The sequence below is a fragment of the Scophthalmus maximus genome, chromosome 20, assembly GCF_022379125.1.
Source record: "Scophthalmus maximus strain ysfricsl-2021 chromosome 20, ASM2237912v1, whole genome shotgun sequence".
Classification (NCBI taxonomy): domain Eukaryota; kingdom Metazoa; phylum Chordata; class Actinopteri; order Pleuronectiformes; family Scophthalmidae; genus Scophthalmus; species Scophthalmus maximus.
The window spans coordinates 1,911,295-1,935,000 of NC_061534.1; the positions used below are offsets into that span (position 1 = coordinate 1,911,295).

General features: G+C 45.1%; 2 protein-coding genes across 2 annotated transcripts in view; both read left to right on the forward strand.

Annotated features, from left to right (window-relative positions):
• The window catches only part of LOC118285133 (cingulin-like protein 1), a 45,579-nt gene that overhangs the window by 895 nt on the left and 20,978 nt on the right, over nt 1–23,706 (forward strand). The window contains exons 2-3 of the mRNA XM_047329523.1: nt 16,441–16,554; nt 20,114–20,241. The gene's annotated coding sequence lies outside the window, so the exon portion shown is untranslated. The remainder of the gene's footprint in view (nt 1–16,440; nt 16,555–20,113; nt 20,242–23,706) is intronic.
• On the forward strand, nt 7,338–8,666 carry LOC124849739. Its single transcript, XM_047329524.1, has 2 exons — nt 7,338–7,440; nt 7,528–8,666. The coding sequence occupies exon 2, from the start codon at nt 7,533–7,535 to the stop codon at nt 8,463–8,465; it is 933 nt and encodes a 310-aa protein (XP_047185480.1). The 5' UTR covers nt 7,338–7,440; nt 7,528–7,532; the 3' UTR covers nt 8,466–8,666.

Sequence of the window (23,706 nt, forward strand, 5' to 3'; positions counted from 1 at the left end):
TGTCGGGTACAATAAAACTATTTTACAAAGAGAGCGAAGTCCGATCAAGGGAAACCAGCTCGGCGTGGGGTTCCTCAGGGCTCCATCCTTGAGCCTCTGTATTTCTTTGTATGAAGTCAAAGTAAAAACCACTTGTTGATGTGGTCAGTTGAATTCTGTCCTAGTTCTGAACTGAACTTCATTCTGTACGTCAAATGAAGCCGGATGTCCGGCTCAGCATTTCGTGGGTTTGTTCGCAGTTGGGTTGAGAGGAAATATTGTAAAAAAAAAAATGATAAGCTGTCGTCTTTGTGGAAGGTTTGACCTGGAAGGATTTGGAACTCCAACCTTGAGGCTGTTAGTGCTCTTGTTTATGGGCTGAAATGTTCGACCGTCAGTCACGACTGGAGTGGTAGGGCGTCCGCATACTTTCGGCCATGAGCTGTAGGAACGCCATGGCAATGTATCTGTCGACGTGTGTGGACATGAAGTCACTTTTAGAATCAGAAACTGAAAACCTGCCGCCGGACCAAACTGCAAGCGACTGAACGGCGTCCGGTCATGAAATGGAGCAACTCCCGCTTGTCACGAGGGTGGAGATGATGAAACATATTGTTTGGGTGTTTTCTCAAAGTGCGGCCCTGAGCTCAGCCAACAGGGCGAGTCCTGCCGCACTGAGCGGCGATAAGAGGTCGGCAGACCGCCGGCCTTATCTTCCTCTCAGCTGGGCGGAGAGGCGGTAGAGTCACTTGGCTCCACGTGGTTTTGTCACTTATCGCTCATTGCTTGATGAACAATGACCCTGAGCGGGGCCTCGCGTGTGGCTCTTGACTTCCATCCCTTTAATTTAAATACTGTTTCATATCAGTTAATGTAACTGACGCATTTCCTGTTGATTCAGCAGCTTGACACACAATGTTTGACCTTTTGACATAAACAATAAGTATCAGCGTAGATGTGAACGTGTGTGTGAGGTCATACATCCCCATATACACACACATATATATATGTACATCTATATTTACCATATACCACACTATCATTTACCCACATGTATAAAAATACCCCCCAAAAATGATTTAGCTTTCATATATGATTATAAGATCAGATCTTCTACAGTTTTTCCAAATCGTTGAATCATCTGCGTCTGCGCTAAAAGTTCAACTCGTTTAATTGAACTCAAATCTGCAGCGTTGGATCATTTCGGTTGGGTTTTTGCATATGCAAAAAAAAAAGAAGAGGTATGAACCAACCTGTAGTTATATTTCATCTACTGTATATACAGTGAATATATATCCTCTACTATATATACAGTGAATATATATCCTCTACTGTATATACAGTGAATATATATCCTCTACTATATATACAGTGAATATATATCCTCTACTGTATATACAGTGAATATATATCCTCTACTGTATATACAGTGAATATATATCCTCTACTGTATATACAGTGAATATATACATCCTCTACTGTATATACAGTGAATATATACATCCTCTACTGTATATACAGTGAATATATATCCTCTACTGTATATACAGTGAATATATATCCTCTACTGTATATACAGTGAATATATATCCTCTACTGTATATACAGTGAATATATACATCCTCTACTGTATATACAGTGAATATATACATCCTCTACTGTATATACAGTGTATCTATAAGTACAGTATATCCTGGGTGTGTAATTTTCCGAATCCAAAAACGATATAATTCTTCCTTTTGTAACTTTTGGGTCGTGCTCCTTAAAGTGTTTTATGATTTTTTTCAACTTTTTATCAACTTTCCTAAAGCATCTGCTCTATTATGTGTAATATATCTGACCAGTAGGTTTTTTTCATTTTAAAATATAAGATGTGCGTGATCAGCGTTATGTTTCCCCACTTTCCTCCAGCAGCTGGATCTGTTTTGTCTTTTTGGATGTGGTGTAACATCGTGACCTCGTGTAGACAAAAGTATTCATAAGGCAACTGTACTTCTGTCTTCTCTACTTTCTGTCAATCATTTTTTTTTGTTCTGTCTGGACGTTTTGTTTGAAACGTCGGATTATTTTTAGCGCAGTCGTCTTTTCATTTATGTTTTATATTGTCTTATATTCTATATATTGTATCTTTTGTTTTACTATAATCTTATTTAATAGGAAGAGTTTTTCTTTGGACACGTGATGTAAATCTTTTCTTGGTTCAGAAGTCACTTTCTTCTCTGGTCACTGTCACTCAGACATGTTGTCTTCATTTCACTCTCTCGTTCCCTTCGCCCCCGTTCACTCTCACTCTTGCTCCACTTTTGGATTTCTCCTCCTCCTCCTCCTCCTCCTCCTCCTCCTCCTCCTCCTCCTCCTCCTCCTCCTCCTCCTCCTCCGGTCGCTTGACTCTCATCTTGTGTCGAATCCGTCTTTCACATTCAAATGACTTTATCTGCAAGACAATGACAAGAGTTTCTTCTGCTCCACAACTGATCTGAACGTGATGACAGTTTGTTTTCTGTTCATCTTCCTCCGACTCACATGGACACACGCCCTCTCTCTCTCTCTCTCTCTCTCTCTCTCTCCCTCGCTCTCTCTCTCCCTCTCTCTCTCTCTCTCTCTCGCTCTCTCTCTCCCTCTCTCTCTCTCTCTCTCGCTCTCTCTCTCTCTCTCTCTCTCTCTCTCTCCCTCTCTCTCTCTCTCTCTCTCTCTCTCTCTCCCTCGCTCTCTCTCTCTCTCTCTCTCTCTCTCTCTCGCTCTCTCTCTCTCTCTCTCTCTCTCTCTCTCTCTCTCTCTCTCTCTCTCTCTCTCTCTCTCTCTCTCTCTCTCTCTCTCTCTCTCCCTCGCTCTCTCTCTCCCTCTCTCTCTCTCCCTCTCTCTCTCTCCCTCTCTCTCTCTCTCTCTCTCTCTCTCTTTCTCTCTCTCGCCCTCTCTCTCTCTCTCTCTCTCTCTCTCTTTCTCTCTCTCTCATGATTTAATGGGACGACATTCTTTCCCTTGACTTGGGTCCAGACAGTTACCCAACCAGACCAACGAGGAAGCACAACTCTCTCTCTGTTTCTCCCTCTCTCTCTCTCTCTCTCTCTCTCTCTCTCTCTCTCTCTCTCTGTCTCTCTCTCTCTCTCTCTCTCTCTCTCTCTCTGTCTCTCTCTCTCTCTCTCTCTCTCACACTCACCTCGCTCTGCCTGTCGTTCGCTCTTTCATCTCCTCTCTCTCTGTCTCTCTCTCTCTGTCTCTCTCTCTCTCCCTCTCACACACACACTTGCCAAGACGACGTCCAGAAAAAGAAATCATCTTTTTGCCACCTGTACTGACAGATACAGATTCTTGGATGTCCGGTGCCGAGGCTGATATTAGGGAGTAAAAGTAAAAGTAAGATAGTATAACGGCTGGAATTGAAAAAAAAAGATGTCGTTATCGAACCCTTTTGATGAATAAAAGTCATTGAGACTTGATATTTAACAGTTTGACCACAAACTTTACTGTAAATAAACTATAAATAAAACACAAATATATAGAATTTTAAAGGTAAAGTAAAGGTAAATATGAATGCACATCTTTTCTGTATTATATTTTCTGTAGAATAAAACCAGTGAATCAGTCGGACTCCAACACAAGTGATGATGCAGATCAATAGATCAGATCTCCTCCTACACTGAGCGTCATCAGTCAGGTCTGAGGACTATAAGTTACTGAAGCTGTCAAGCTAAATGCTAACACACGATCATCTGACCGTCACCAGTCGGTCACAATGAGTCTGAGTGTCTTTTCTGTTTTCGTCTCAACTCGCCCTACGAACGTGCGACCAAGCCTTAAAGCATCACGGCTGTCGCTATGGTTACACGCACTCCTCTGTGGCCGTGGTTGAGTTTGAGTTACGCAATCTCACACAGTAGTTTTCAAACCTAAAGAGCGCGGGAGGGAGGACTGATTTACACATCACAGAAATGATGTGTGAGCTGCAGTTTTGGTTTAAGGTCACAATAAGACTCAGGTCAGGCCCACGGTCCCACGGTCTGTGTGTGTGTGTGTGTGTGTGTGTGTGTGTGTGTGTGTGTGTGTGTGTGTGTGTGTGTGTGTGTGTGTGTGTGTGTGTGTGTGTGTGTGTGTGTGTGTGTGTGTGTGTGTGTGTGTGTGTGTGTGTGTGTGTGTGTGTGTGTGTGTGTTTCCATTAGCTTAGCATTGAGCTATGTCAAGGTTGCGACATCACCTCATCAATGAGGCTGTTATACACACACACACACACACACGGCCTGCAGTGTACATATATTCAGTACACACCTGGGAGCACACTGTTTTACGGCATGTTGTTAAAAAGAGGCTGACTCTTAAACGAGGCAGTGTTCGATCGTTCTCTGTCGATACCGTTTCAGTGGCGGTGGATTACGGTCCAACGTTCCTTATACACAATGTTCATGTCTTCATCGATACACAGCCGACGCGGTTCCTCGTACTCCGGTACCCTCGTACTCCGGTAGCCTCGTACTCCGGTACCCTCGTACTCCGGTAGCCTCGTACTCCGGTACCCTCGTACTCCGGTACCCTCGCCGCAGGATCAGCTGCGTAAACACAACCTGCAAATATCCGGCTGTTTGTCCGTGACGTTGAGCGGACGGCCCCTTGGCTTTCTCCACATTTTAGCATCTCTGCGTTTTGACAACCTTTTAATTTCATCGCGCAATTCCTTTGGGTGTGAACGCACCACTGGAGTCGCGCCTTGATCATTTCTAAGAATCTAAAATCTTGACATTGAACGTTTTTCCACGCGCGATGATGAACGAAGGAATATTGTGCGAACCAATGATCCGGAGACGGGGGCAGTTAGTCAGACGACGGCGTGAACGGGTCTCGAACGTGGCACGAATACAAGCGCGGACCACTGTGTCGCGGGGCAGCGTCGCTGTCGGGCGCCGGGTTCTCGTGCAGGGTGTTGTCTGTCAGCTGTCAGCGATGTTTCAGGAGGTGAAAAGTATGTGTCGCGTTCGCCTTCATTCCTTCCCAAGCTCGGCTTCCACTCCTCTCAAGTTTGCCGAGACGCAGTAGAATCCTGTACGGTGGAAAAGAACTAGGTCAGCAGAAAAAATATGCAAGAGGGGGAAAAAAATCATATCTTCTAAAATCAATTACTATTAATAATAATAATAATAATAATAATCATAATCATACATTTCATTCATTAAGCACTTTTCATTGCTAGTTTTCTAACACTTGCACATAAGTGTTGTTTCTCTATCAACATGAAACAGAATAATAAGCTACATTGAAAAGACAAGTTGGTATAAATCTTGCACTGGCAAAATAATAACCGAACAAAGAATAACACGATCATAATCTGGCTAATTAGATGTATACAGTGAAATGAAACATTTGATTTTCTACCTGGTACAGGTGGAATCCAGTGAGGTCTCAGTAGTTGATGGGGGGTGCGGCTTGGCTGGGTATAAAAGAATAAGCAGTTATCTTCTTGCACAACAAGGCGCGACATTCAGATGTCAAGACGTCGTGTGCGAGCAACACCCCGCAGAGGCATCCAGGGCCCGTCAATCATTAACAAGAGTGGAATTTATGTTCAGCAGGAGAAAGTTCTCAGAGCTAAAAGCAGTAGTACCTTTTTGTCACTGAGCTCTGTTACATTTTTACATTTCATTTTTAATCGTAGACATTCGGTGCTGATAACTGTCCAGCTAAGTGACTACTTTAAGGATATAGGATAGTAAATATTGAATTACTTTTACAGAGACTTCCTGATGTTTTACAGTGTATTCCCATGAGTACAATGCTAATTTGCCTAAGTAAAATGTTAGCATCCATCTCGCTGACAATGCTAAACTGTTAGTCTGGTGCATAGACGGTAAATAAAGATGGACGACGCGTCTCCACCAGATATGGGTGCCACCATCTTGTAATAACCTGTGGTGCTACCAATCACGAGTCAGTGTCAGCTGTCAGTCATGGCGTCTTTCTCAAGCATCAAATAACTAATTAAAACCAAACTGATAAGAAACAAGGGACAAGGGAACATAAATCAGTGCGACAAGAACTACCTGAAATGGCAGAAACCATCTTTGGAAAAACATTTTCATGTCCCATCTGCTAACACAGAGGGGGGCGGGGTTTATCAACTATTCTGCATCCAGCCACAAGGGGGCAATCAGGATAATCTGGCCTCATTTAGGGGGCTGTCATGTCGTCCATCTTTACTTACCACCTGCGGTCTGGAGCTTCCTGCTACGGTTTAAGTGTTTTAACGTCGGCGTTTGGAACTCAATGCCCTGACAGTGTTTACTCTACGACAGTGTGTCATCTCGTAGAGAGGAATTTACAGTAGAGTAAATATGTTTGCACTGTGTGTGGTATCACTCAGCATCCTTAATAAGGTGTTAGCATGAAGGCGTCTGTCAGCGACGACAGCAGACTTGACGTGTTCCCCCCCGCGGCCGAGTGTCGCTGCACTTACAGGCGCACGATTAGTTTTCTCTTATCTGACTGCGATCGAAGATTTCTGGGTCAACGGTTGTGTAACATTGACAAAAGTGATGAGTATGGCCCGGAATACTTTACGTCAAGATGGAGGGCGTGTGAAGAGAGAACGCAGCTCGAAAGACAATTGTTTACATGGTTCAATTTCAATCTCTTTCAGCCTATTTATTCTGATTGAGGAATTCATGGAGCATTTTTATACTGTTTGGGCTTTTTAAACCTGTTATAACCAAAATATTCGGCTGCATCTTAACGTTCGTTATGACTCATTAGATCACTTGATGCTATAAAGATAATTAACATCAAAACATTAGAAAAAACTGCACCTTAACCGTGAATCATGGGAAAAGTGGGGAGGTGGACGGGGTGGCAGGTATGTCAGGAATGAGGGTGTGAGTCTTGAACAGTTGGTTAATAAACACAGACAAAATTGTTCGGAATGCTAACGCTGCATACTGAACATTTCTGTCGAGGAGAGTCCCACGTTGCTCTCTGGGATGTTTGTGGCGGCGATGCATCCGTGTATGGTTATGAAATGTAATTTTTAATACAGGGCGGGAGGATGTTGGTATGTCTGACAGAGATTCTTTCATGAATTCACATTCCTGCGATGTTGCGTGTTTTGACCTTCGCGCATGTTTCGTATTTATACCTTCGTCTTATTGTTGGTCGGTTGGTTTTTTTCTTTGTCAGAAGATTACGCAAAAAAAAATACTTATCAGATTTCCATTTGGGGAATTGCAACAGTTTTATTGATAAATATTCATGAGGGAGCCAAACAGATAATCTTTACAGTAAACCAAGCAGAAAAGAAAACAGTAGGAGATGAAACGGAATCCTCAAAGCCACTACAAAGCCATTCCATGGTGACATCATCAGCTGTCTTATGTATATGGGACTGCAGCGCTCCAGTGATATCACTTCAACCCTTCGAGCAAGTGACAAAACATCGCGAGGAACACATCTGCCCAGCGAACAACTGTAACGTTACACATCAAGGTTATTAACAATCTAATTCCAACACCACATTAAACACCACACACCCAAGAAGGTAGATCCCTCACCACAATTCCAACCCCACTTTAGACACCATGTACCCAAGAAGGAAAATCCCCCAAGAGGTCAGAGGTTGGGACAGGGACCAGTCAAAAGAAGGAACGAAGTCTGCCGTCAATCAGAAGTGGTGGAGGAGAGGCTGTCAGCAAGAAGAGCGCCAGAACCCGATTTGTCTGAGCTCTCGGTACGATGTACTAATGCATGAAACCGACGGCGTGACAGACCGAAAGTGTGAGCCTGGCGAGCAAGTCAAGGTTTTCCCCTCCGTCCAAAACCGCAGGGCTAAGCAGAACGCCTGCTGCCAACGGATGGCGGAGGAGCTGCGGGAAGAGAGGAAGAAAAACAAGATCCTCCAAGAGGAGCTGGAGGGATTCAGAAGTTCACTGGAGGCGGAGCGCCACAGGCTCGAAGGGTATGAAGCCGGCATCCTCGTTGTGCAGCAGCTGGTTGACGACTTTTATCGTGAGCTCGACAAGGAAATCAAGCCCCACGGGGACCAGGCCTCACGGAAGCCGCCCTCGGTCCTCAACTCGACGGCTCAGGGGGACGCCAGTCGCCAGAAGATGGCGGGGGACCTCCAGGTAGAGAGGGAGAAACAAGAGAGGCCCCACGAACAGCAGCAGAGAGTCGGAGATTCATGCCAAGAAGAAGTCCTCTCAGTGGGGCGGCAGGCCGACGACCCTCAGCGTCAGCTCGACACAGAAACCACAGAGTCTCTCACTGACCAGCTCTTCCTGCAACAACTGAAGGCCGAGCAGGAAGCCTTCAGTCAGAAGAAGGTGACGGAGGAGCTCCAGGGGGAGAGGAAGAGCAAAGGGATTCTCCAAGAAGAACTGGAGAGGGTCTCGGCTTCGCACCACGAGGACAGACAGGAGCACGACGAGGACATGCTCATCACCGCGAGGCCGCTGGCTGAAGACGCTCAGGAGGAGTTGGGCGAGCTGCAGTTACACGGGCTTCAACCTTGAAGCCCGTGTTTGTCCGGTTGGGTTGGTGTTGACTGTCAGGAGATAGAAACCAGTTCCTTGTGGGATCTTTCTCCAGAATCTTCACCGAGGTGTTTCTTGTGGCCTAAACCGAACCGCAGCCCGTGGATGTGAAGCCTGGTCTCTGCTGTGGAAGTCAAATGTAGCTTCATTCGTTGAATAAATAAATAAAATGAAAACTTGCCTCTGACCATAGTCGTATGTTTCCTACAAACCACAAGTGCTGTTGCAGTTTAGTCTTACACAGAAACACAATTTCTTCCAATCATCCTTTTTTCCTTTGCAGCAATTAAATTCTCTCTTCCACATCGCGTCCATGTATTAATTTATTGGGGACTTGAGCAAACTGCAAAGCGACAGATCATCTCATTAGATTCATCAGAAACATCTGAAAGCGTCTCATTTCATCATCCACTCCCGCACCTTGCAATAACAGTTCAGACCATACGTTGTGTTTTCTTCAGGTTCATATGGAGCCCGTCTCCTCCATCTACCGTCTCCCACTAATGGAACGCCTGAAAATGCAAATTATTCATCGCTGTCATTTAGAAGCGTCCCCTGAAATGCATCTTAGTGTTTCTTTTTGCATTTTATAGCTCCTTGCTCCCTTCCAAGTTTTAATGAGTGTTGTTTTGCATTATGAAGTACCTCCGGGCTTCAATTTGGCATCTGGGAAAGTTGGCTTGACTCCAAGACTGTGGTCACCCGGTGCTTATTACTCATTAAGCCTCGTCGGAGGCCGAGTGGGTGCTACTGGGTGGGGGCTGCTGGGTGGGGGCTGCTGGGTGGGGGCTGCTGGGTGGGGGCTGCTGGGTGGGTGCTGCTGGATGGGGGCTGCTGGGTGGGGGCTGCTGGGTGGGGGCTGCTGGATGGGGGCTGCTGGGTGGAGGCAGCTGGTTGGGGGCTGCTGGGTGGGGGCTGCGGCGCTCGGAGGGTAGATGATGATGTTGTTGTTGTTGTTGTTGTTTTTGTCCATGGTCTAGTTTTTGAAACGGAACTAAAGAGACGAGAAAGTGAAAGAGTTTGAAAGTCTCTTATCATCTGTCTGCTTGTTTTTTTTCTGTACAGTGCAGCTACAGATTATAATGAGTGTGGGGTTTTTTTGCTTCTTCGAATAATTTAATTTAAGATTGGATATGTTGCTTTAGCAAATAGAAATATTCATTTGGAGTTTAAGTTTATACTTTTTAACAGCAGTTCAACAAGTTTTTTGACAATTTCACACTGCAGCAATCTTGTTTTAAATATTTGGAAGTATTATTTTAGCAACCTGCAAACTGAAAACAGCATGAATTTCTAAATATTCTGTCCAAAAAATATTTTTCCTTCTATATTCCTCAAATATTTAAACCGATCCAGCCGATCTGGACATTTGCGTTCTCACGTGTAGCTCCTGAAGGTAACGTACAGATAAGTTGAGGATGTTATCAGACGTACAGTATGTAGTTCCCCATGTAGTTCACGCGATATGACATGAACGCACGTGGTGAACATTGAACTGCTTCTGAACATTTGCCAGTGACCAGAAAACTTCACTGTTGAATCGTCCTCAAACTTAAACAACAAAATAAATTGATAATTAGTCATATAAATATTCCCCAAAAAACTATTAATGAGAAAGTTTCTTTCACCTATAGTTTTCTAATTATTTGAACTACTTGCCTAAGGTAAAAAAAAAAAAGATTGTAGAAATTATAATTCACAGATCATCAAAGGTCGATGGCCGACAAACAGGACGGTGGAGACGATGCTGCGTTCAACAGCATCCGAGGCCGTTTACTTGTTACTGTACCTGTTACTGTATCTGTTACTGTATCTGTTACTGTATACCTGTTACTGTATACCTGTAACTGTATACATGTAACTGTACCTGTATACATGTAACTGTATACCTGTAACTGTATACATGTAACTGTATACCTGTTACTGTACCTGTAACTGTATACCTGTTACTGTACCTGTAACTGTATACATGTTACTGTATACATGTAACTGTATACCTGTAACTGTATACCTGTTACTGTACCTGTATCTGTATACATGTTACTGTATACATGTAACTGTATACCTGTTACTGTACCTGTAACTGTATACATGTTACTGTATACCTGTCTGCCTCCAAATCTATATTCCTGTCTGACTGTCTGCATGTCTACTGTACCTGTCTTCACTCGTGGCTGCCAAACAAATGACAGCTCATTGACATCGTGCAATAATTTATTTTTTGGGCAAGTCTTCGGGAGGAGTTCATTGTAGCCCAGGCCTGCACACCTGTGTGTGTGTGTGTGTGTGTGTGTGTGTGTGTGTGTTTTTGGGTGGTGGTGGCATCTGCATTGTGCCAAATCATATAATAACCCGTGGTGCTACTGTACCTGAATGCAGTGAAAACACGCCATTGATCAATCGAGCGTGAACGGCGTGCGGGGGATTACAGTGACATTACCATTGGTTATTCATTAGGTTCAGTAAACTGCTGGAAGCTGCTTATTGGTGCCAGATTGAACGTTTCCCGTCACTTCGTCATCTCTTCGTGGGACGAAGCGGAGGAGCAGGGAGGCCGGCGAGGAAGAGGGTCGGCAACGTGATAGGCTGAAGAAACTGGCGTTTTATTTTCTTCTTTCTGTTTCATGTACAGTAGAAGAACAATAGCGTAGAAACTGGTGAGAGAGACGTGATCCTCCGGCTCCAGTTGGGTTCTGCCTCATTTAACAGGAGAAGGAGCAAAGAGTAAATACAGGGGAGAGGAGGCACGCTGCTCATTCACTGCATCAGGAAACACGGACGAACTGGTTCTACTGTTTCACAGAGTCGTGTTTGTAAAGAGAGCGGGAGCTGCACCGCACCATCCAGTTTGAGTGACACTTGAAGAACCCGCTGAAGCCGACCTGCTCCTTTGACGTGAGCAGCAGACAATATGAACGGCTTTGGATCCTAAAATCCAACGTTCCTCCAAAGAGAGCCGACGCGCTATGTGAAGTATGTGAGCACACCCGGACCTCAGCCTTCATGTCTTCCTCTCGCAGCTTCAGGATGAACTGGAACAGACTGTATTTATTTCACCGTCAGTTCTGGATCCAGACTCGCACATCTGGTGGAGAGTCTGAGACCGGAGGCCCGGAGGCCGATAGAAGCAGTTTCACGCAAAGACTTTGTAGTCGTCGCTCTGTCTTACATTTCTGCTGAAATATATGACGAGACCGGCTCAACCTGTTGTCACGTATGAACAAGAGCGAAGAATTTTCCATTTTATTCGAGGAAATGCAAACGTTTGATTTGAATTTATTTTAGTGACAGAACTTATTTAGAGACAGAAAATAAGCGGAACAGTTACGTAACCTATGTCACAAATTCATTTTGACAAAGTTCTAATTGAAATTAAAAAAATATATACATTTTATTTTGGAACTTATGAAAGAAATATTTATAGTTAACAGTGACTTCAGAGCGACCAAACTTTATTTGTTAGTGTTAAATGATTTGTTCAGTGACATTTGTGTGAATCCACACAGTTTTCACAGTGTTCAAAGTTCAAGTTTCCATATTATTATGAAACTGTCCTGGGCCGTAAAGGAGCCTGTGGGTTCGAGCTCAGACCTTTCACTCCCGGTTTGAGGCGCGTGCCGGTTCAAAGTCCACCAGCAAGCGCACACACACCACAAGGGGACATTCCTCGGCTGTGAGTCATGAGCAAGGCATGCTGGGTAAGGGAGTTCCGTGGTGCGCTTCACACACACACACACACACACACACACACACACACACACTCACACACGGATCAGTTTGCTGAGTAATGACGAGTGGCTTTCATGACCGTGCAGGTCCACAGATCTTAAAAAGTAATAAGCAATGAGATTGTACAGAGATGACTGAGATGTGAGGGAAGAGTTGATGGATTCGTAACTTCCTGCGGGCGGAGGAGAATTCCTCCCGCGACTGTTCGAACAGGGAGAGTCTGCGGTGTCTCATCCGAAGAGAATGGGACGCTCCTCCGAGCTGCCGCCACGGAGAAACCGGTCGATACTGAATGTACTATATATATATATATATATATATATATATATATATACGTACTATATACTAAAATTACTGGAGGAGTTATTTTGGTGTAACACCTGTTTGACGAGTAGAACTGCACTGATTGGTAGTCGGATTTGTGCTGAACTATTAACTGTCCGGATTTCGGAGTGTGCCAGTTTTTTTTTAATATGTCATGTGTCAATTTTAAATAGAGCAGCTACTGCACTTTGTCTTGCACTTGCAGAAGTCAGTATTTTTTCCACTGAAAAATCGCACTCATAGTGACTCAGACAATTCAGAACAACTCTGACTCCACATATCATCATGGTTTGACTCTCTACGCTCAAAGTTTCGGCTTGATGACACATTTACTGCTCTGGTTCATTCTCAGAACTCTCATCAACCTTATTTCCAGCAGCGTCGGGCTGCAGACTCTTCGCAAAGTTTATGATGTTAGCTGGTGAGGAAAGTGGCGAACTTACTTAGCAGCTAAGAGGCTGCACATTGTGTTCCTGGTGGAGACCAAAGCGGAGCTAAACTCTAAGTGAATGTTGGACTTATGGTGCGTTCACACTAAACGCAAAGCAAATTTGTCGCACGATGAGATTACATTCAGAGTCAAAGTCGCTTCACACGCTCAGGTCCTAATATTTCAACTTACCAATTCATGGTAAAGATAACTATCTATTGACGTCGTTACTTAAAAGTCTTCTGTGCGTGTGACAGACCGACAGAAGCAACAGAAAAGGGAGAGGGCTCTGCAGACATGCAGCCGAGGCTCCGCCCTCTTCATACCTGGCTGCTTGTCAAGGTGTGTCGAGGTCCACAGTCATCAGGCCCCACCCAGACACACCCTGGGGAGGGACGCACTCCGCCTCTGGAACCACGGGATCCGGCCCAACCTCCAGGTTTAGTCACGGTTCATCTGGTCTTGGGCCGACGTGACAGGACCTGTCACACTGTCTAGGGGTTTTGTGATAACATCATGTTTACAGAGGGTTTAGATTAGGTGATTAGATGATGGAGTTTGTTTTAATGTTTTCATACTAACTTAGTACTTCATACTAAGATTATATCATTTTACTTTTGAAGGTGATCCTAGCGTTTGCAGCTACTATATCAAAATCATTGTGCGTTCCTGTTTTCTACAAACAGTAAATCACACTATAAATGCACCGACATCACTCGAACTGCAACTCTGGATCACTTCTGTTAGTCAATGCTCACGGACAGTTTCTGAATATCTTTTAGTTGACGAGAGTGTGGAGAACTTCTGAGTTCTAGACCTCAAGGAATTCAAATTGGGATATTACGTGCATTTTAGTTTTGTTTACTTTGGTTTGGTGTTCAGTTAGGTTCCCTCCCTTCGCTAGTAGGGAGGATTTCGCACACACACACGCACGCACGCACGCACGCACGCACGCACGCACACACGCACACACACACACACACTTGCAAACGAGGTCGAGTAAACTGGTCAGTCAGGCACAGAAACTCCGGCCGGATATTAACTCACAAACTCACATTCTCTCTCTCTCTGCTCGTCCACTCAGGTCAGTGGGGAGGTTGTCGTTAGGGTCATCTCCATGTACACAGTGTTGCAGCCCACCCACTAACACACACACACACACACACACACACAGTAAAACCCCCCGGGGTCTGACCGGCATCATGAGCTCGTCTCTCTCCACAGTGAGTATTTCAGAATCATCTCGCAGCTCCATTACAGAAGCGATTTAAACACCCGGAGGTTCGATGGATTAAAGACTTTACCGAGTTTTAATTTCAGTCCTTTGGAATCGACTTGGGTCAGTGGGACATGAGCTAAAGTTAAGGTCAAAGTGCTGCTTGACTGTTTGGTTTGTGGTCCTGTGCAACACGCTTCAGGCGTCCGCACAAACACTCGCGTCAAACGGCCGGAACACATGAAATACTTCATGTGAAATGTGAAAATGTGTTGCTAAGAAATAGCAGAATAATGTTTCATGCGTTGCCTAAGTTGGTCTTTTTTACATCCTAAATATGGCCGCCTTCTTGTTGGGGGTAAATATATTTGTTTTAGAGTCTCAGCGATGAAGAGACTTTTGAAAAAAGAAATGAAGTTGAGCTATTCTGCTTTAACATGTTTTTATTTTCTCTTTTTAATGATTACATTTGAAATGGGCTATACCACTAAACTTGCCGTTTACTTACATTAGCTATATTGTTTCTTATTTAAGTCCTTAATATGTTTGTTCTTTTGTAGATTTATTTGTTGGCAAGTGTCAGTAATCGAAACCCCAGACGTCGTTGGCCTTTTCAAAGCGGTGGCATATTTAAATGTTATTTAAATGGCGGTAATATTGTTACATTTAGCTTCACTTGGCTAATGCAGCTACAGTTCAGCTTTGTCGTACTGATATTTTGAGACTCATTAAGAAGCCGCAGCGCTGGAGGACGAGGTCTTTTTTAACGCGCTGGCGTTGGTGACTTGAGTTGAGTTCGATTCAGGTTAGTTGAAGCTAACCGTAGCTAGCTATATTTTCTTTTTTGGTAAATATATGTGTTGTTGAGTGCCACTAAGTGTATAATGTGACTGTACTCTACATTTAGAGAGTTAGTATTCAAGATAAGCGCATTTTGATTTGTAGTGTTCTGTTTGGTATTTCACAGTGTCAGGTTACCACCGTCCTCTGACTCTAAAACCCCCGTCTCGCAGAAATTTACATTTATATTCCGCTAATCTGTTTTTCCCAATTATGTTTCCGCGCGGAAGCAATTTGGAGAAACAAATCTGCGGAATACATAAACATAATTTCTAGGACGCGGGGTCAGAAAGTGACGAGGAGAGGCGACCGGCAGCCCACATTCACGAGGCACTGTTTTACTTTATAATGAGATTTGGCAAAAAGAAAGGACTTTGTCGGGGTCAGCGAACGTCACATGCTACGTAAACACTGCATGCGGGACCATCATCCTTCCAACAACCCTCGGAAAAAGAATTCCTCTGGGCCGAGTCGAGGCATGTAATCTTTCTCCGAGGGATTAAAAACACAATGGAATTGTTTTGATTGCATTTAATCAGACGACACGAACGCCCGGCCCACTCATGTCGCGAACGCGTCCACTCACGCGGCGAGGACAAGTGAATTAATTGCCTGCCGTCCATCGCTAGTATTTCTACATATATGTACATTGCGTATGACTATTGATTTACAGCTGCTCCAGCTCCGTCTCACAGTGGTGGGTGGGAACCTTCAGCAGGAAGACTCCTAGCAACACCTCCCATTCATAATTATCATCTTCAGAACAATTCTCAAATATTTCTGATGTTCTGCAATGGAAAAATGTTGATGCCTTCCGCTTCGTCACTATAGATTGTAGACGTTTGTGTTCCTACTGTACTTCAGCTGCCACTCGTTCTGCTTCAGGGTTGTTTTTCCCGCAATATTCATATTACTCTGAAATCAGCTGCATGCGTACAAATACAACGTTGACCTGATACAGAGACACCTCGGTGACCGGTTGTTTCCGGTCAGTTTGATTATTTTCATGCTTCAGACGTGAGTCACAGACAAACTCGTGTGAAGTCGCCTCCGACTTCCATCGTTCGGTCTGATTCACGACATCTCAGCCTCGTCGTTCCCGTCTCTCTCCGCTCCACGACCAATGAAAAAGTCTGTCAGAGGAATCACAGGAACGTGTTCTTGCTCGTGGGAGTCGTCGCCTCGATGGCATCTCGACATTCAGGCAAACCCATTTGTAGCATGAGCTTCACACGAAAGAGATTGAGCCACCGAAGGGAACGTTCCCATTAGAGATGTGGGTCCCCCCCCCCCCCCCCCCCCCCCCCCCCCCCCCGCCCAGTGCAACATAATGTGCAACATAATAATGAACTGTACCAGAGTTCCTGTGATGAGTGATAAAATACTGAAAGTGTTCTTGTGTCTTGTGTTGAAAGGATCCGGAGTTGCAGAGAAACGGAGAGGACGTCACTGCGTCTGTGGAGAAACTGCAGCAGCTGATAGACGACAACGTTCTCGCCGTGCCGCCGCCCGTCACCCAGGACCGACAGGTACATCGGCATTGTTAATAATAATAAACTTTACTCATACAGCTGTTGCAAAAGTTATAAAAGTTCAAAATAGAGAAATTGAAGGAAAAATAAGAGGCAAACGATCAAACGCAGTCTGAAGATCACACAGAAGTCAACATTAAAAATAAGAGTTAACATGTTACGGATGAGAAAATTAAATACAAACAAAAAAAGAAGTTTAAATTATTAAAATAGTAAAAAAAAATATATATATATAAGGTTAAATAAATGAAGTCCTGAGAAAGCAGATTAAAAAAAACATATATTTAACATAAAGTTATTCAGTTTTTATCGGCCATTGACAGCGTCATCAAAAATAAACAAAAATGATATTCATGTACATCTTAGTCAGATGTTCGATATCGATGTTCTTGTTGGACAGACTGAAGACAACATTTGACTTTCTGAACGTATCTTTACTGGGATGTTAAACGTTGAACGATTATCACGATGGGTCATTTCGTCTCTGCTGAGTTCGCTGGTCATCTTTTCTGACCTGATGTTTCTGTAAATGTGAATCGGGGCTCGGGGGCTCGGGGGCTAGTTGCTCGACTCTGCCTCGACAACATTCCTCCGACAGTCGACTCAGCGATTTGTTCTTTTTTCCTGCAGCGCGGTCGTTATGAGCGTTGCTTGATTTAGTGTTCCTCAGGGGGAATCTGTGGAATCTGAGCTTTTCTGGTTTGTCCTCTGTCGGTGGTCCGTTCGCTCGTTCCTCTGCCCCCCCGCGTCGCTGGCCCCTCCCGAGGCCACGCTCCGACAGGCGGCTCACGTCCCACCTCCCAGCTCCAGGGTCTTTCTTCATGAGAAGACGATGAAGTGCTGAAGAAAGGTCGTATTCAAACCTGCGTTTGACATTGTGTCCCGGTTCGAACCAACCGGGGCCTTTCTGTGTGGAGTTTGCATGTTCTCCCCGTGTGTGCGTGGGTTCTCTCTGGGTTCTCCATCTTCCCCCCACAGTCCAGAGACATGAGAATGGGGTCAGGTTCATTGGAGACTGTCAATTGACCGTAGGTGTGAATGTGAGTGTGAAGGGTTGTTTGTCTCTGTATGTGGCCCTGTGATTGGCTGGAGACCTGTCCAGGGTGAACCCCGCCTCTCGCCCAACGTCAGCTGGGATTGGCTCCAGCCCTCCTGAAGATCACACAGAAGTGGATAAAGCACTAGACGATGGATGGATTGCAAGATCATACAATTCCTATCATTTTTTGAGCTCCCTACACTTTATCAGCTCTCAAAGGTCGAACAAGAACAAGGGAGTTTGTTTGCAGCTTGTGATCGCAGCAGAATGTGTCTCCTCCATCGGTGCTTGGTGCGTTCGGTCCGGCTACGATTCAGGACAGACAGACAGTGACACAGACAGACAGACAGACACACAGTCACACAGACAGACAGACAGACAGACAGACAGACAGACAGACAGACAGACAGACAGACAGACAGTCACACAGACAGACAGACAGACAGACAGACAGACAGACAGACAGTCACACAGACAGACAGACAGACACACAGTCACACAGTCACACAGACAGACAGACAGACAGACAGACAGACAGACAGACAGACAGTCACACAGACAGACAGACAGACAGACACACAGTCACACAGACAGACAGACAGACAGACAGACAGACAGACAGACAGAGAGACAGACAGACAGACAGACAGACAGTCACACAGACAGACAGACAGACAGACACACAGACAGACAGACAGACAGTCACACAGACAGACAGACAGACAGTCACACAGACAGACAGACAGACAGTCACACAGACAGTCACACAGACAGACAGACAGACAGTCACACAGACAGACAGACAGACAGACAGACACACAGACAGACAGACAGACAGTCACACAGACAGACAGACAGACAGTCACACAGACAGTCACACAGACAGACAGACAGACAGTCACACAGACAGACAGACAGACAGACAGTCACACAGACAGACAGACAGACAGACAGACACACAGACAGTCACACAGACAGACACACAGACAGTCACACAGACAGACAGACAGACAGACAGACAGTCACACAGACAGACAGACAGACAGACAGTCTTGGCATCGTGTTCTGCCAGAATGACTCAGTCGTTTTCTTTCAGCTCCTCTCCGCTCTCTGACGGACTCTGTCACCTCGACCAGTTCAGACACGCCACGTTAGATTTCACTTCTTCATCTTTACTCCTCATGCGCTCGATTGCCACCTTTCGGTTTTGTCTCTCTTGTCTTTCCTCTTCCTCTATCCGTCTGCTCCCCTCTCTCCATCTCTCTCCTCCTTCAGCTGCTGATTCATCAACTCTCTTCTGTTTGACTCAACACGTTGCTACAGTACCTCTGACAAAGGGAGACAGCAGATTACAGAGAGCTGCACTGTTAACATGGGAACGTTCATCAATTCAAATACTCTCCAGGCTAAATAAGTGTACGATGACTTATGGAGCATTAGTGTTTTTATTCTTTTTACTCTCCTTTTTGGCCCTGGTCGCTATTTGGGGTGTGTCATTTGGAAACAAATCCAGAAGTATAATGGCTCTTTTAGTTGATCGCACACCGCTGCCAAGACGCAACAGTTGGCGCTACTTCAATCAAGCGGCACCAAATTGAACACACTCATAGTTATGTAGTCATGGAAAATGCCAGATTTTTTTTTTTCATTAAAGATCCACAAATCATTCCCTGGGAAATAAATGAAATGTTGAGAAAGTGATTAATAAAAATCCTGGTGATCCGTTCCTATATCCGAACTTTCGTGGAAATAATAATAATAATAATAATAAAATAGCCAGTGTTCGCTTTTATATCTTGATTTCGTCTTCTGTACTGTGTTCAGATTACTGGGGGTAAAAATGATGGATGTGTTTCAGGTATTGGATTAATATAGATGCCATTTCTCAGAGCCCGAACAAACTACAGGTTAGCCAATGCTACGATAGTATTTTACTGCAACATCTGTTAAGGAAGTTACACTCACGTCCTGCCACTTTATCACAAATCAAATGCTAATCCACAGAGAGCTACGATGCTAATTTACCACCATGCAGTGACCCCCAAGTTTCCTGCTAACTAGCGTAGCAACGGTCGAGCAGACAAAAGTTTGTTACAGTCACTGGCGAGTTTCCACGTAAGATAAAAACTGCGTAATGTGCCTGAGGTCTGTCAGTAGTTTGAGACGTAAAAAAAACTGTTAGCTTGCTAACTAGCTGCTCATTTGCTAAAATGCTAACGTGTACATGCTAATATGCTAAGTGGGCAGCCATCAAATGAAACTACCATGGCCAGCTAGTTAACAAATCACAAAAATCATGAATTATTTATTTGTTAATTGGTTGGGACAACACACATGAAGGAACTTTAGTATAAAAAAACAAACGTTAATTCACCACAGTTAGCGAGAATGCTAATTCACGTCCACGACGACGTGTTAGCACTTCGTTTTTGGGACGTCCAAAATGGCCGCCGGAGGAGGCTGGTGTGTGACACCTGAAAGCTGCTGTAACTCGTCTCGTCTCCTGCTGCGATGCAGGTGTGTGAGGAGGAGGAGCCCGGGAGAGAAGGACTGTGGAGGTTCGCCGTCTGGAGCGACGAGCTGACGTTTGACCTCCGGCAGCTGCAGAAGCGAACGGAGCGGGAGCTCAGCGACATACACACACAGTGAGTCCAGGACGTGAGTCGAGTGTCGAACAAGCTCTTGTACAGTACGTGTGAAAATGCATCAGTGTTCACCTTTAATTTTTGGCCATTTAAGCCGAAACAGCACTTCCCTTCATCTTCTCAAAAACACTCTCTAAATTCCCCCGTGAGGCCGAATCTCCATCGTTCTTCCTGGAAAAACTGGACAGGAACGTCTTTGTAGAAAAATTCGGGAGCATGTCGCGTGGTGTTTGAACGTGTGAGTCGGAGGCGGCTTCCGCGTGGGTTGGTGGGGTTTTGTCACAGAGCTGGAAAAAAAAAACAACAACTGTGGGAGTTTCACTGTATCTCATGACAGCAGCAGGTTCTGCTCGGCTGGAGAAAACAACAGGATCCAGCCTGTGTGTGTGTGTGTGTGTGTGTGTGAGTGAGAGTGTGTGTGTGTGTGTGTGTGTGTGTGTGTGTGTGTGTGTGTGTGTGTGTGTGTGTGTGTGTGTGTGTGTGTGTGTGTGTGTGTGTGTGTGTGTGTGTGTGTGTGTGTGTGTGTGTGTGTGTGTGTGTGTGCGCGATTGCATTTGTACTTGTATGTTTGTGGCGACCAGTTGGAGATATAAGTACATTTTGGTAAAAGTGAGGACACTTTGGCGTCCTCCTTTCGGGGTCCTGACCACTTTCGAAAGGACCGTCTGATGGTGAAGACTTGGTTTTAAGATACGGATTAGAATTAAGTTTAGATTGAAGTTAGTGTAAGTCGCTAGGAAAGGTGTTGTTGTTTCTGCTACTGATTTTTTGGAGCCAAATCGGCATTCGATCGGCGGACGCCAATTCGCCGCGTGTTTCTTCAAAGGCGAGGAACGAGAGGCTCGCCGACACTTGGCCTCCTCCGGCGAACCTGCAGCAGGTCGGGGGGTTTCTCCCGGTGAGAGATCGTGAAGTGTGTGCGACCCCCCGGACCGTAGGGAGTCACCCCCGGGCACCAGAAGAGCGGGTGGTGTAAACCCCACAGCGATCCGACGACTATGAAAGTGGTGCGGTCTGAACTCGGCGCAAGACGTCAGACGATCCTGTGTAGGGGTTGTGAGTCGGGTGAAGTGTCCCATTGTGTTTCCACGTGTCGCGTCCTCAGGTGTCGGGGCAGCGGGTGACTGCTGCCGCCGCCTCGTCCCCGTTTGCCCCGTATCTCTCTTCTCGTGCCACGATGAGCAGTTTGGCAGCGCAACACCTTTAAAACTCAGACACGACGAGCTCAAACACATCTCGGGATCCAAGGTGTGCAAGAGGACACCCCCCCCCCCCACAGGGCGCACACACACACACACACACACACACACACACACACACACGCGCGCAATTCTGATGATATTCCAGGAAATTTCTCATCCAAGCCAAGACGAGACGAGACGGGCTCCTGTCACAACTCGGATGAAAAGGCTTTAATGAGACGAGATGAATGGCTGCTGAAGGAAAAAAGCCGTTACACGTCTCCGTCGCCTCGCCCTGCCCGACATGATACCCACTTCTCATATCCCCCTGGCTTACGGGAAGAGGACGTCACCCTGCTTTCAGTTCGCCGGGGTTTTCCCGGGCGTGTAAGACGGGCTTATGCGGTAATGTCGGCGACTAAACACTGGGGTTGGGTTTTTCGTGCGAGAAGAGCGGATAGAGCTCAGGCTCTGCAACATTCTGCGAATGGAGACAAAGCCGTTCCGAGTGGACCTTAAGCTGCAGGAATCAAGCTGCTTTCCCTCCGAGGGACTTCTGGAAACTGTTTCTCTTCAACTGATTAAACTCTCCTGACACAGGAGAACCAATGCTGCACTGTTTGTCCGGCGTGAGAACTTAATCCCGACCTGCTTTGGGAGCAAACTTTTCTCACACTAAGTTGGGGAAAAGGTTGGGATGTAAACAGTCACAATCTCTATATAATCCATTACAATAAGAAGTAAATCAATACTTTCCCAAGAAAATAAAACTGAAACGATGTCTTCAATCCTCAAACCTGCACCAGCAAATTAAAAGGAAAAGAAACCATAGTGCCGGAAGCCTGTATTCTCTGGACTGACCAGCAGGGGGCGACTCCCTGGTTGCAAAAAGAATTCAGTCTCTACTTGATTTATAACGTCAGTAAACATTTTCCTGAAGAGTTTGTGGTTCAGTCTCTAGTTTCGATCGTCATCTTCAACACAACGTGATGCTCAATTTTTTTTGAAATTATTGTCCAATTATAGTCAAATAAGTAAAACGATAAACGATAAAGCACCGTAGCGTGGACACAGCTTGATTGACAGCAGCTACCGTCCAATCGGTGCATGGTTGCAGGTGTAGCTGTGCATTGGACGAGCTACATTAAAAAAAACAATATGGCGCTGGTCAAACTGGAATCAGACTTCCTCTCAGCTCTGTTTTCTTTAGATCGCGGTGAAGCGAAATAAATCAAACTGTGCTGTGGACCAACATTTGAAACTCCTCCCTTAATTACTGCTGACATTCATTCCTTTCATGTTCTTTTTTTTTTACCTCCCAATACTTTCTCAGAAATCAACTTTATAAATACGCTTTGTGTTTTTTATTACCTGAAGCATCCAGATGAGCAGGCAGCAGCTTTTAATAAGTGGAAGGTCACAATGAGTCTGTGTCAACACGAGCGTCCGCCCTGCTGCTGCGTTCAAGTGCCCTCGTTTCATCCACTTCCTGCTTGTGGAGTTGTGGTTTTAAAAATACGTCGGTTGGTAGAATAGAAGTAATTTAATATTTATAATATTTGTGTGAATTTAACCTGTAGAATAAGCATATTAAAGGGTCAGTTCACACAAATTACAAAGTGTTTTTTTGGGGGGTCCAGAATTTGAGATGCATGTGAAAATATGAAGAAGCCCCTTGAAGGCCCTTCAATCTAAACCTTAATCATTTTATTGTACAATTGGAGTCAAACATCAACGTTCACTTTCATTTACATACAGATTTATACCAATTGCCTTTAGTCCGTGATAGAAATACTGTGTGTAGTGAATTTAATTCAGTTTGTGATATAAATACACACACACACACACACACACACACAAACACACACACACACACACACACACACACACACACACACACACACACACACAGAGGTGGACAGAGTGTGTACCTCCTGTGTGTACCTCCTGTGTGTACCTCCTGTGTGTACCTCCTGTGTGTACCTCCTGTGTGTACATCCTGTGTGTACCTCCTGTGTGTACCTCCTGTGTGTACCTCCTGTGTGTACCTCCTGTGTGTACATCCTGTGTGACCCCGACACGCTGGAAATCGCATGTGACAGGCCGCCGCCGGCAGGATGCGTTAATTTGAGACAATTAAATAAATAAATAAATAAATAAGTAACACCCACACGTTTGTTTCACCTGCGATCATGGAGTGAAATGTGTTTGTCACATACGTTCACATAATCATGGAGCCCCGTTCACGCCGCTCTGCTCGTACGTACGCACCTAATCAGAGCAC

Excerpts from the sequence above, each read along its gene's own strand:
- LOC124849739 (XM_047329524.1), top strand. The coding sequence starts at position 7,533 with ATGTACCCAAGAAGGAAAATCCCCCAAGAGGTCAGAGGTTGGGACAGG.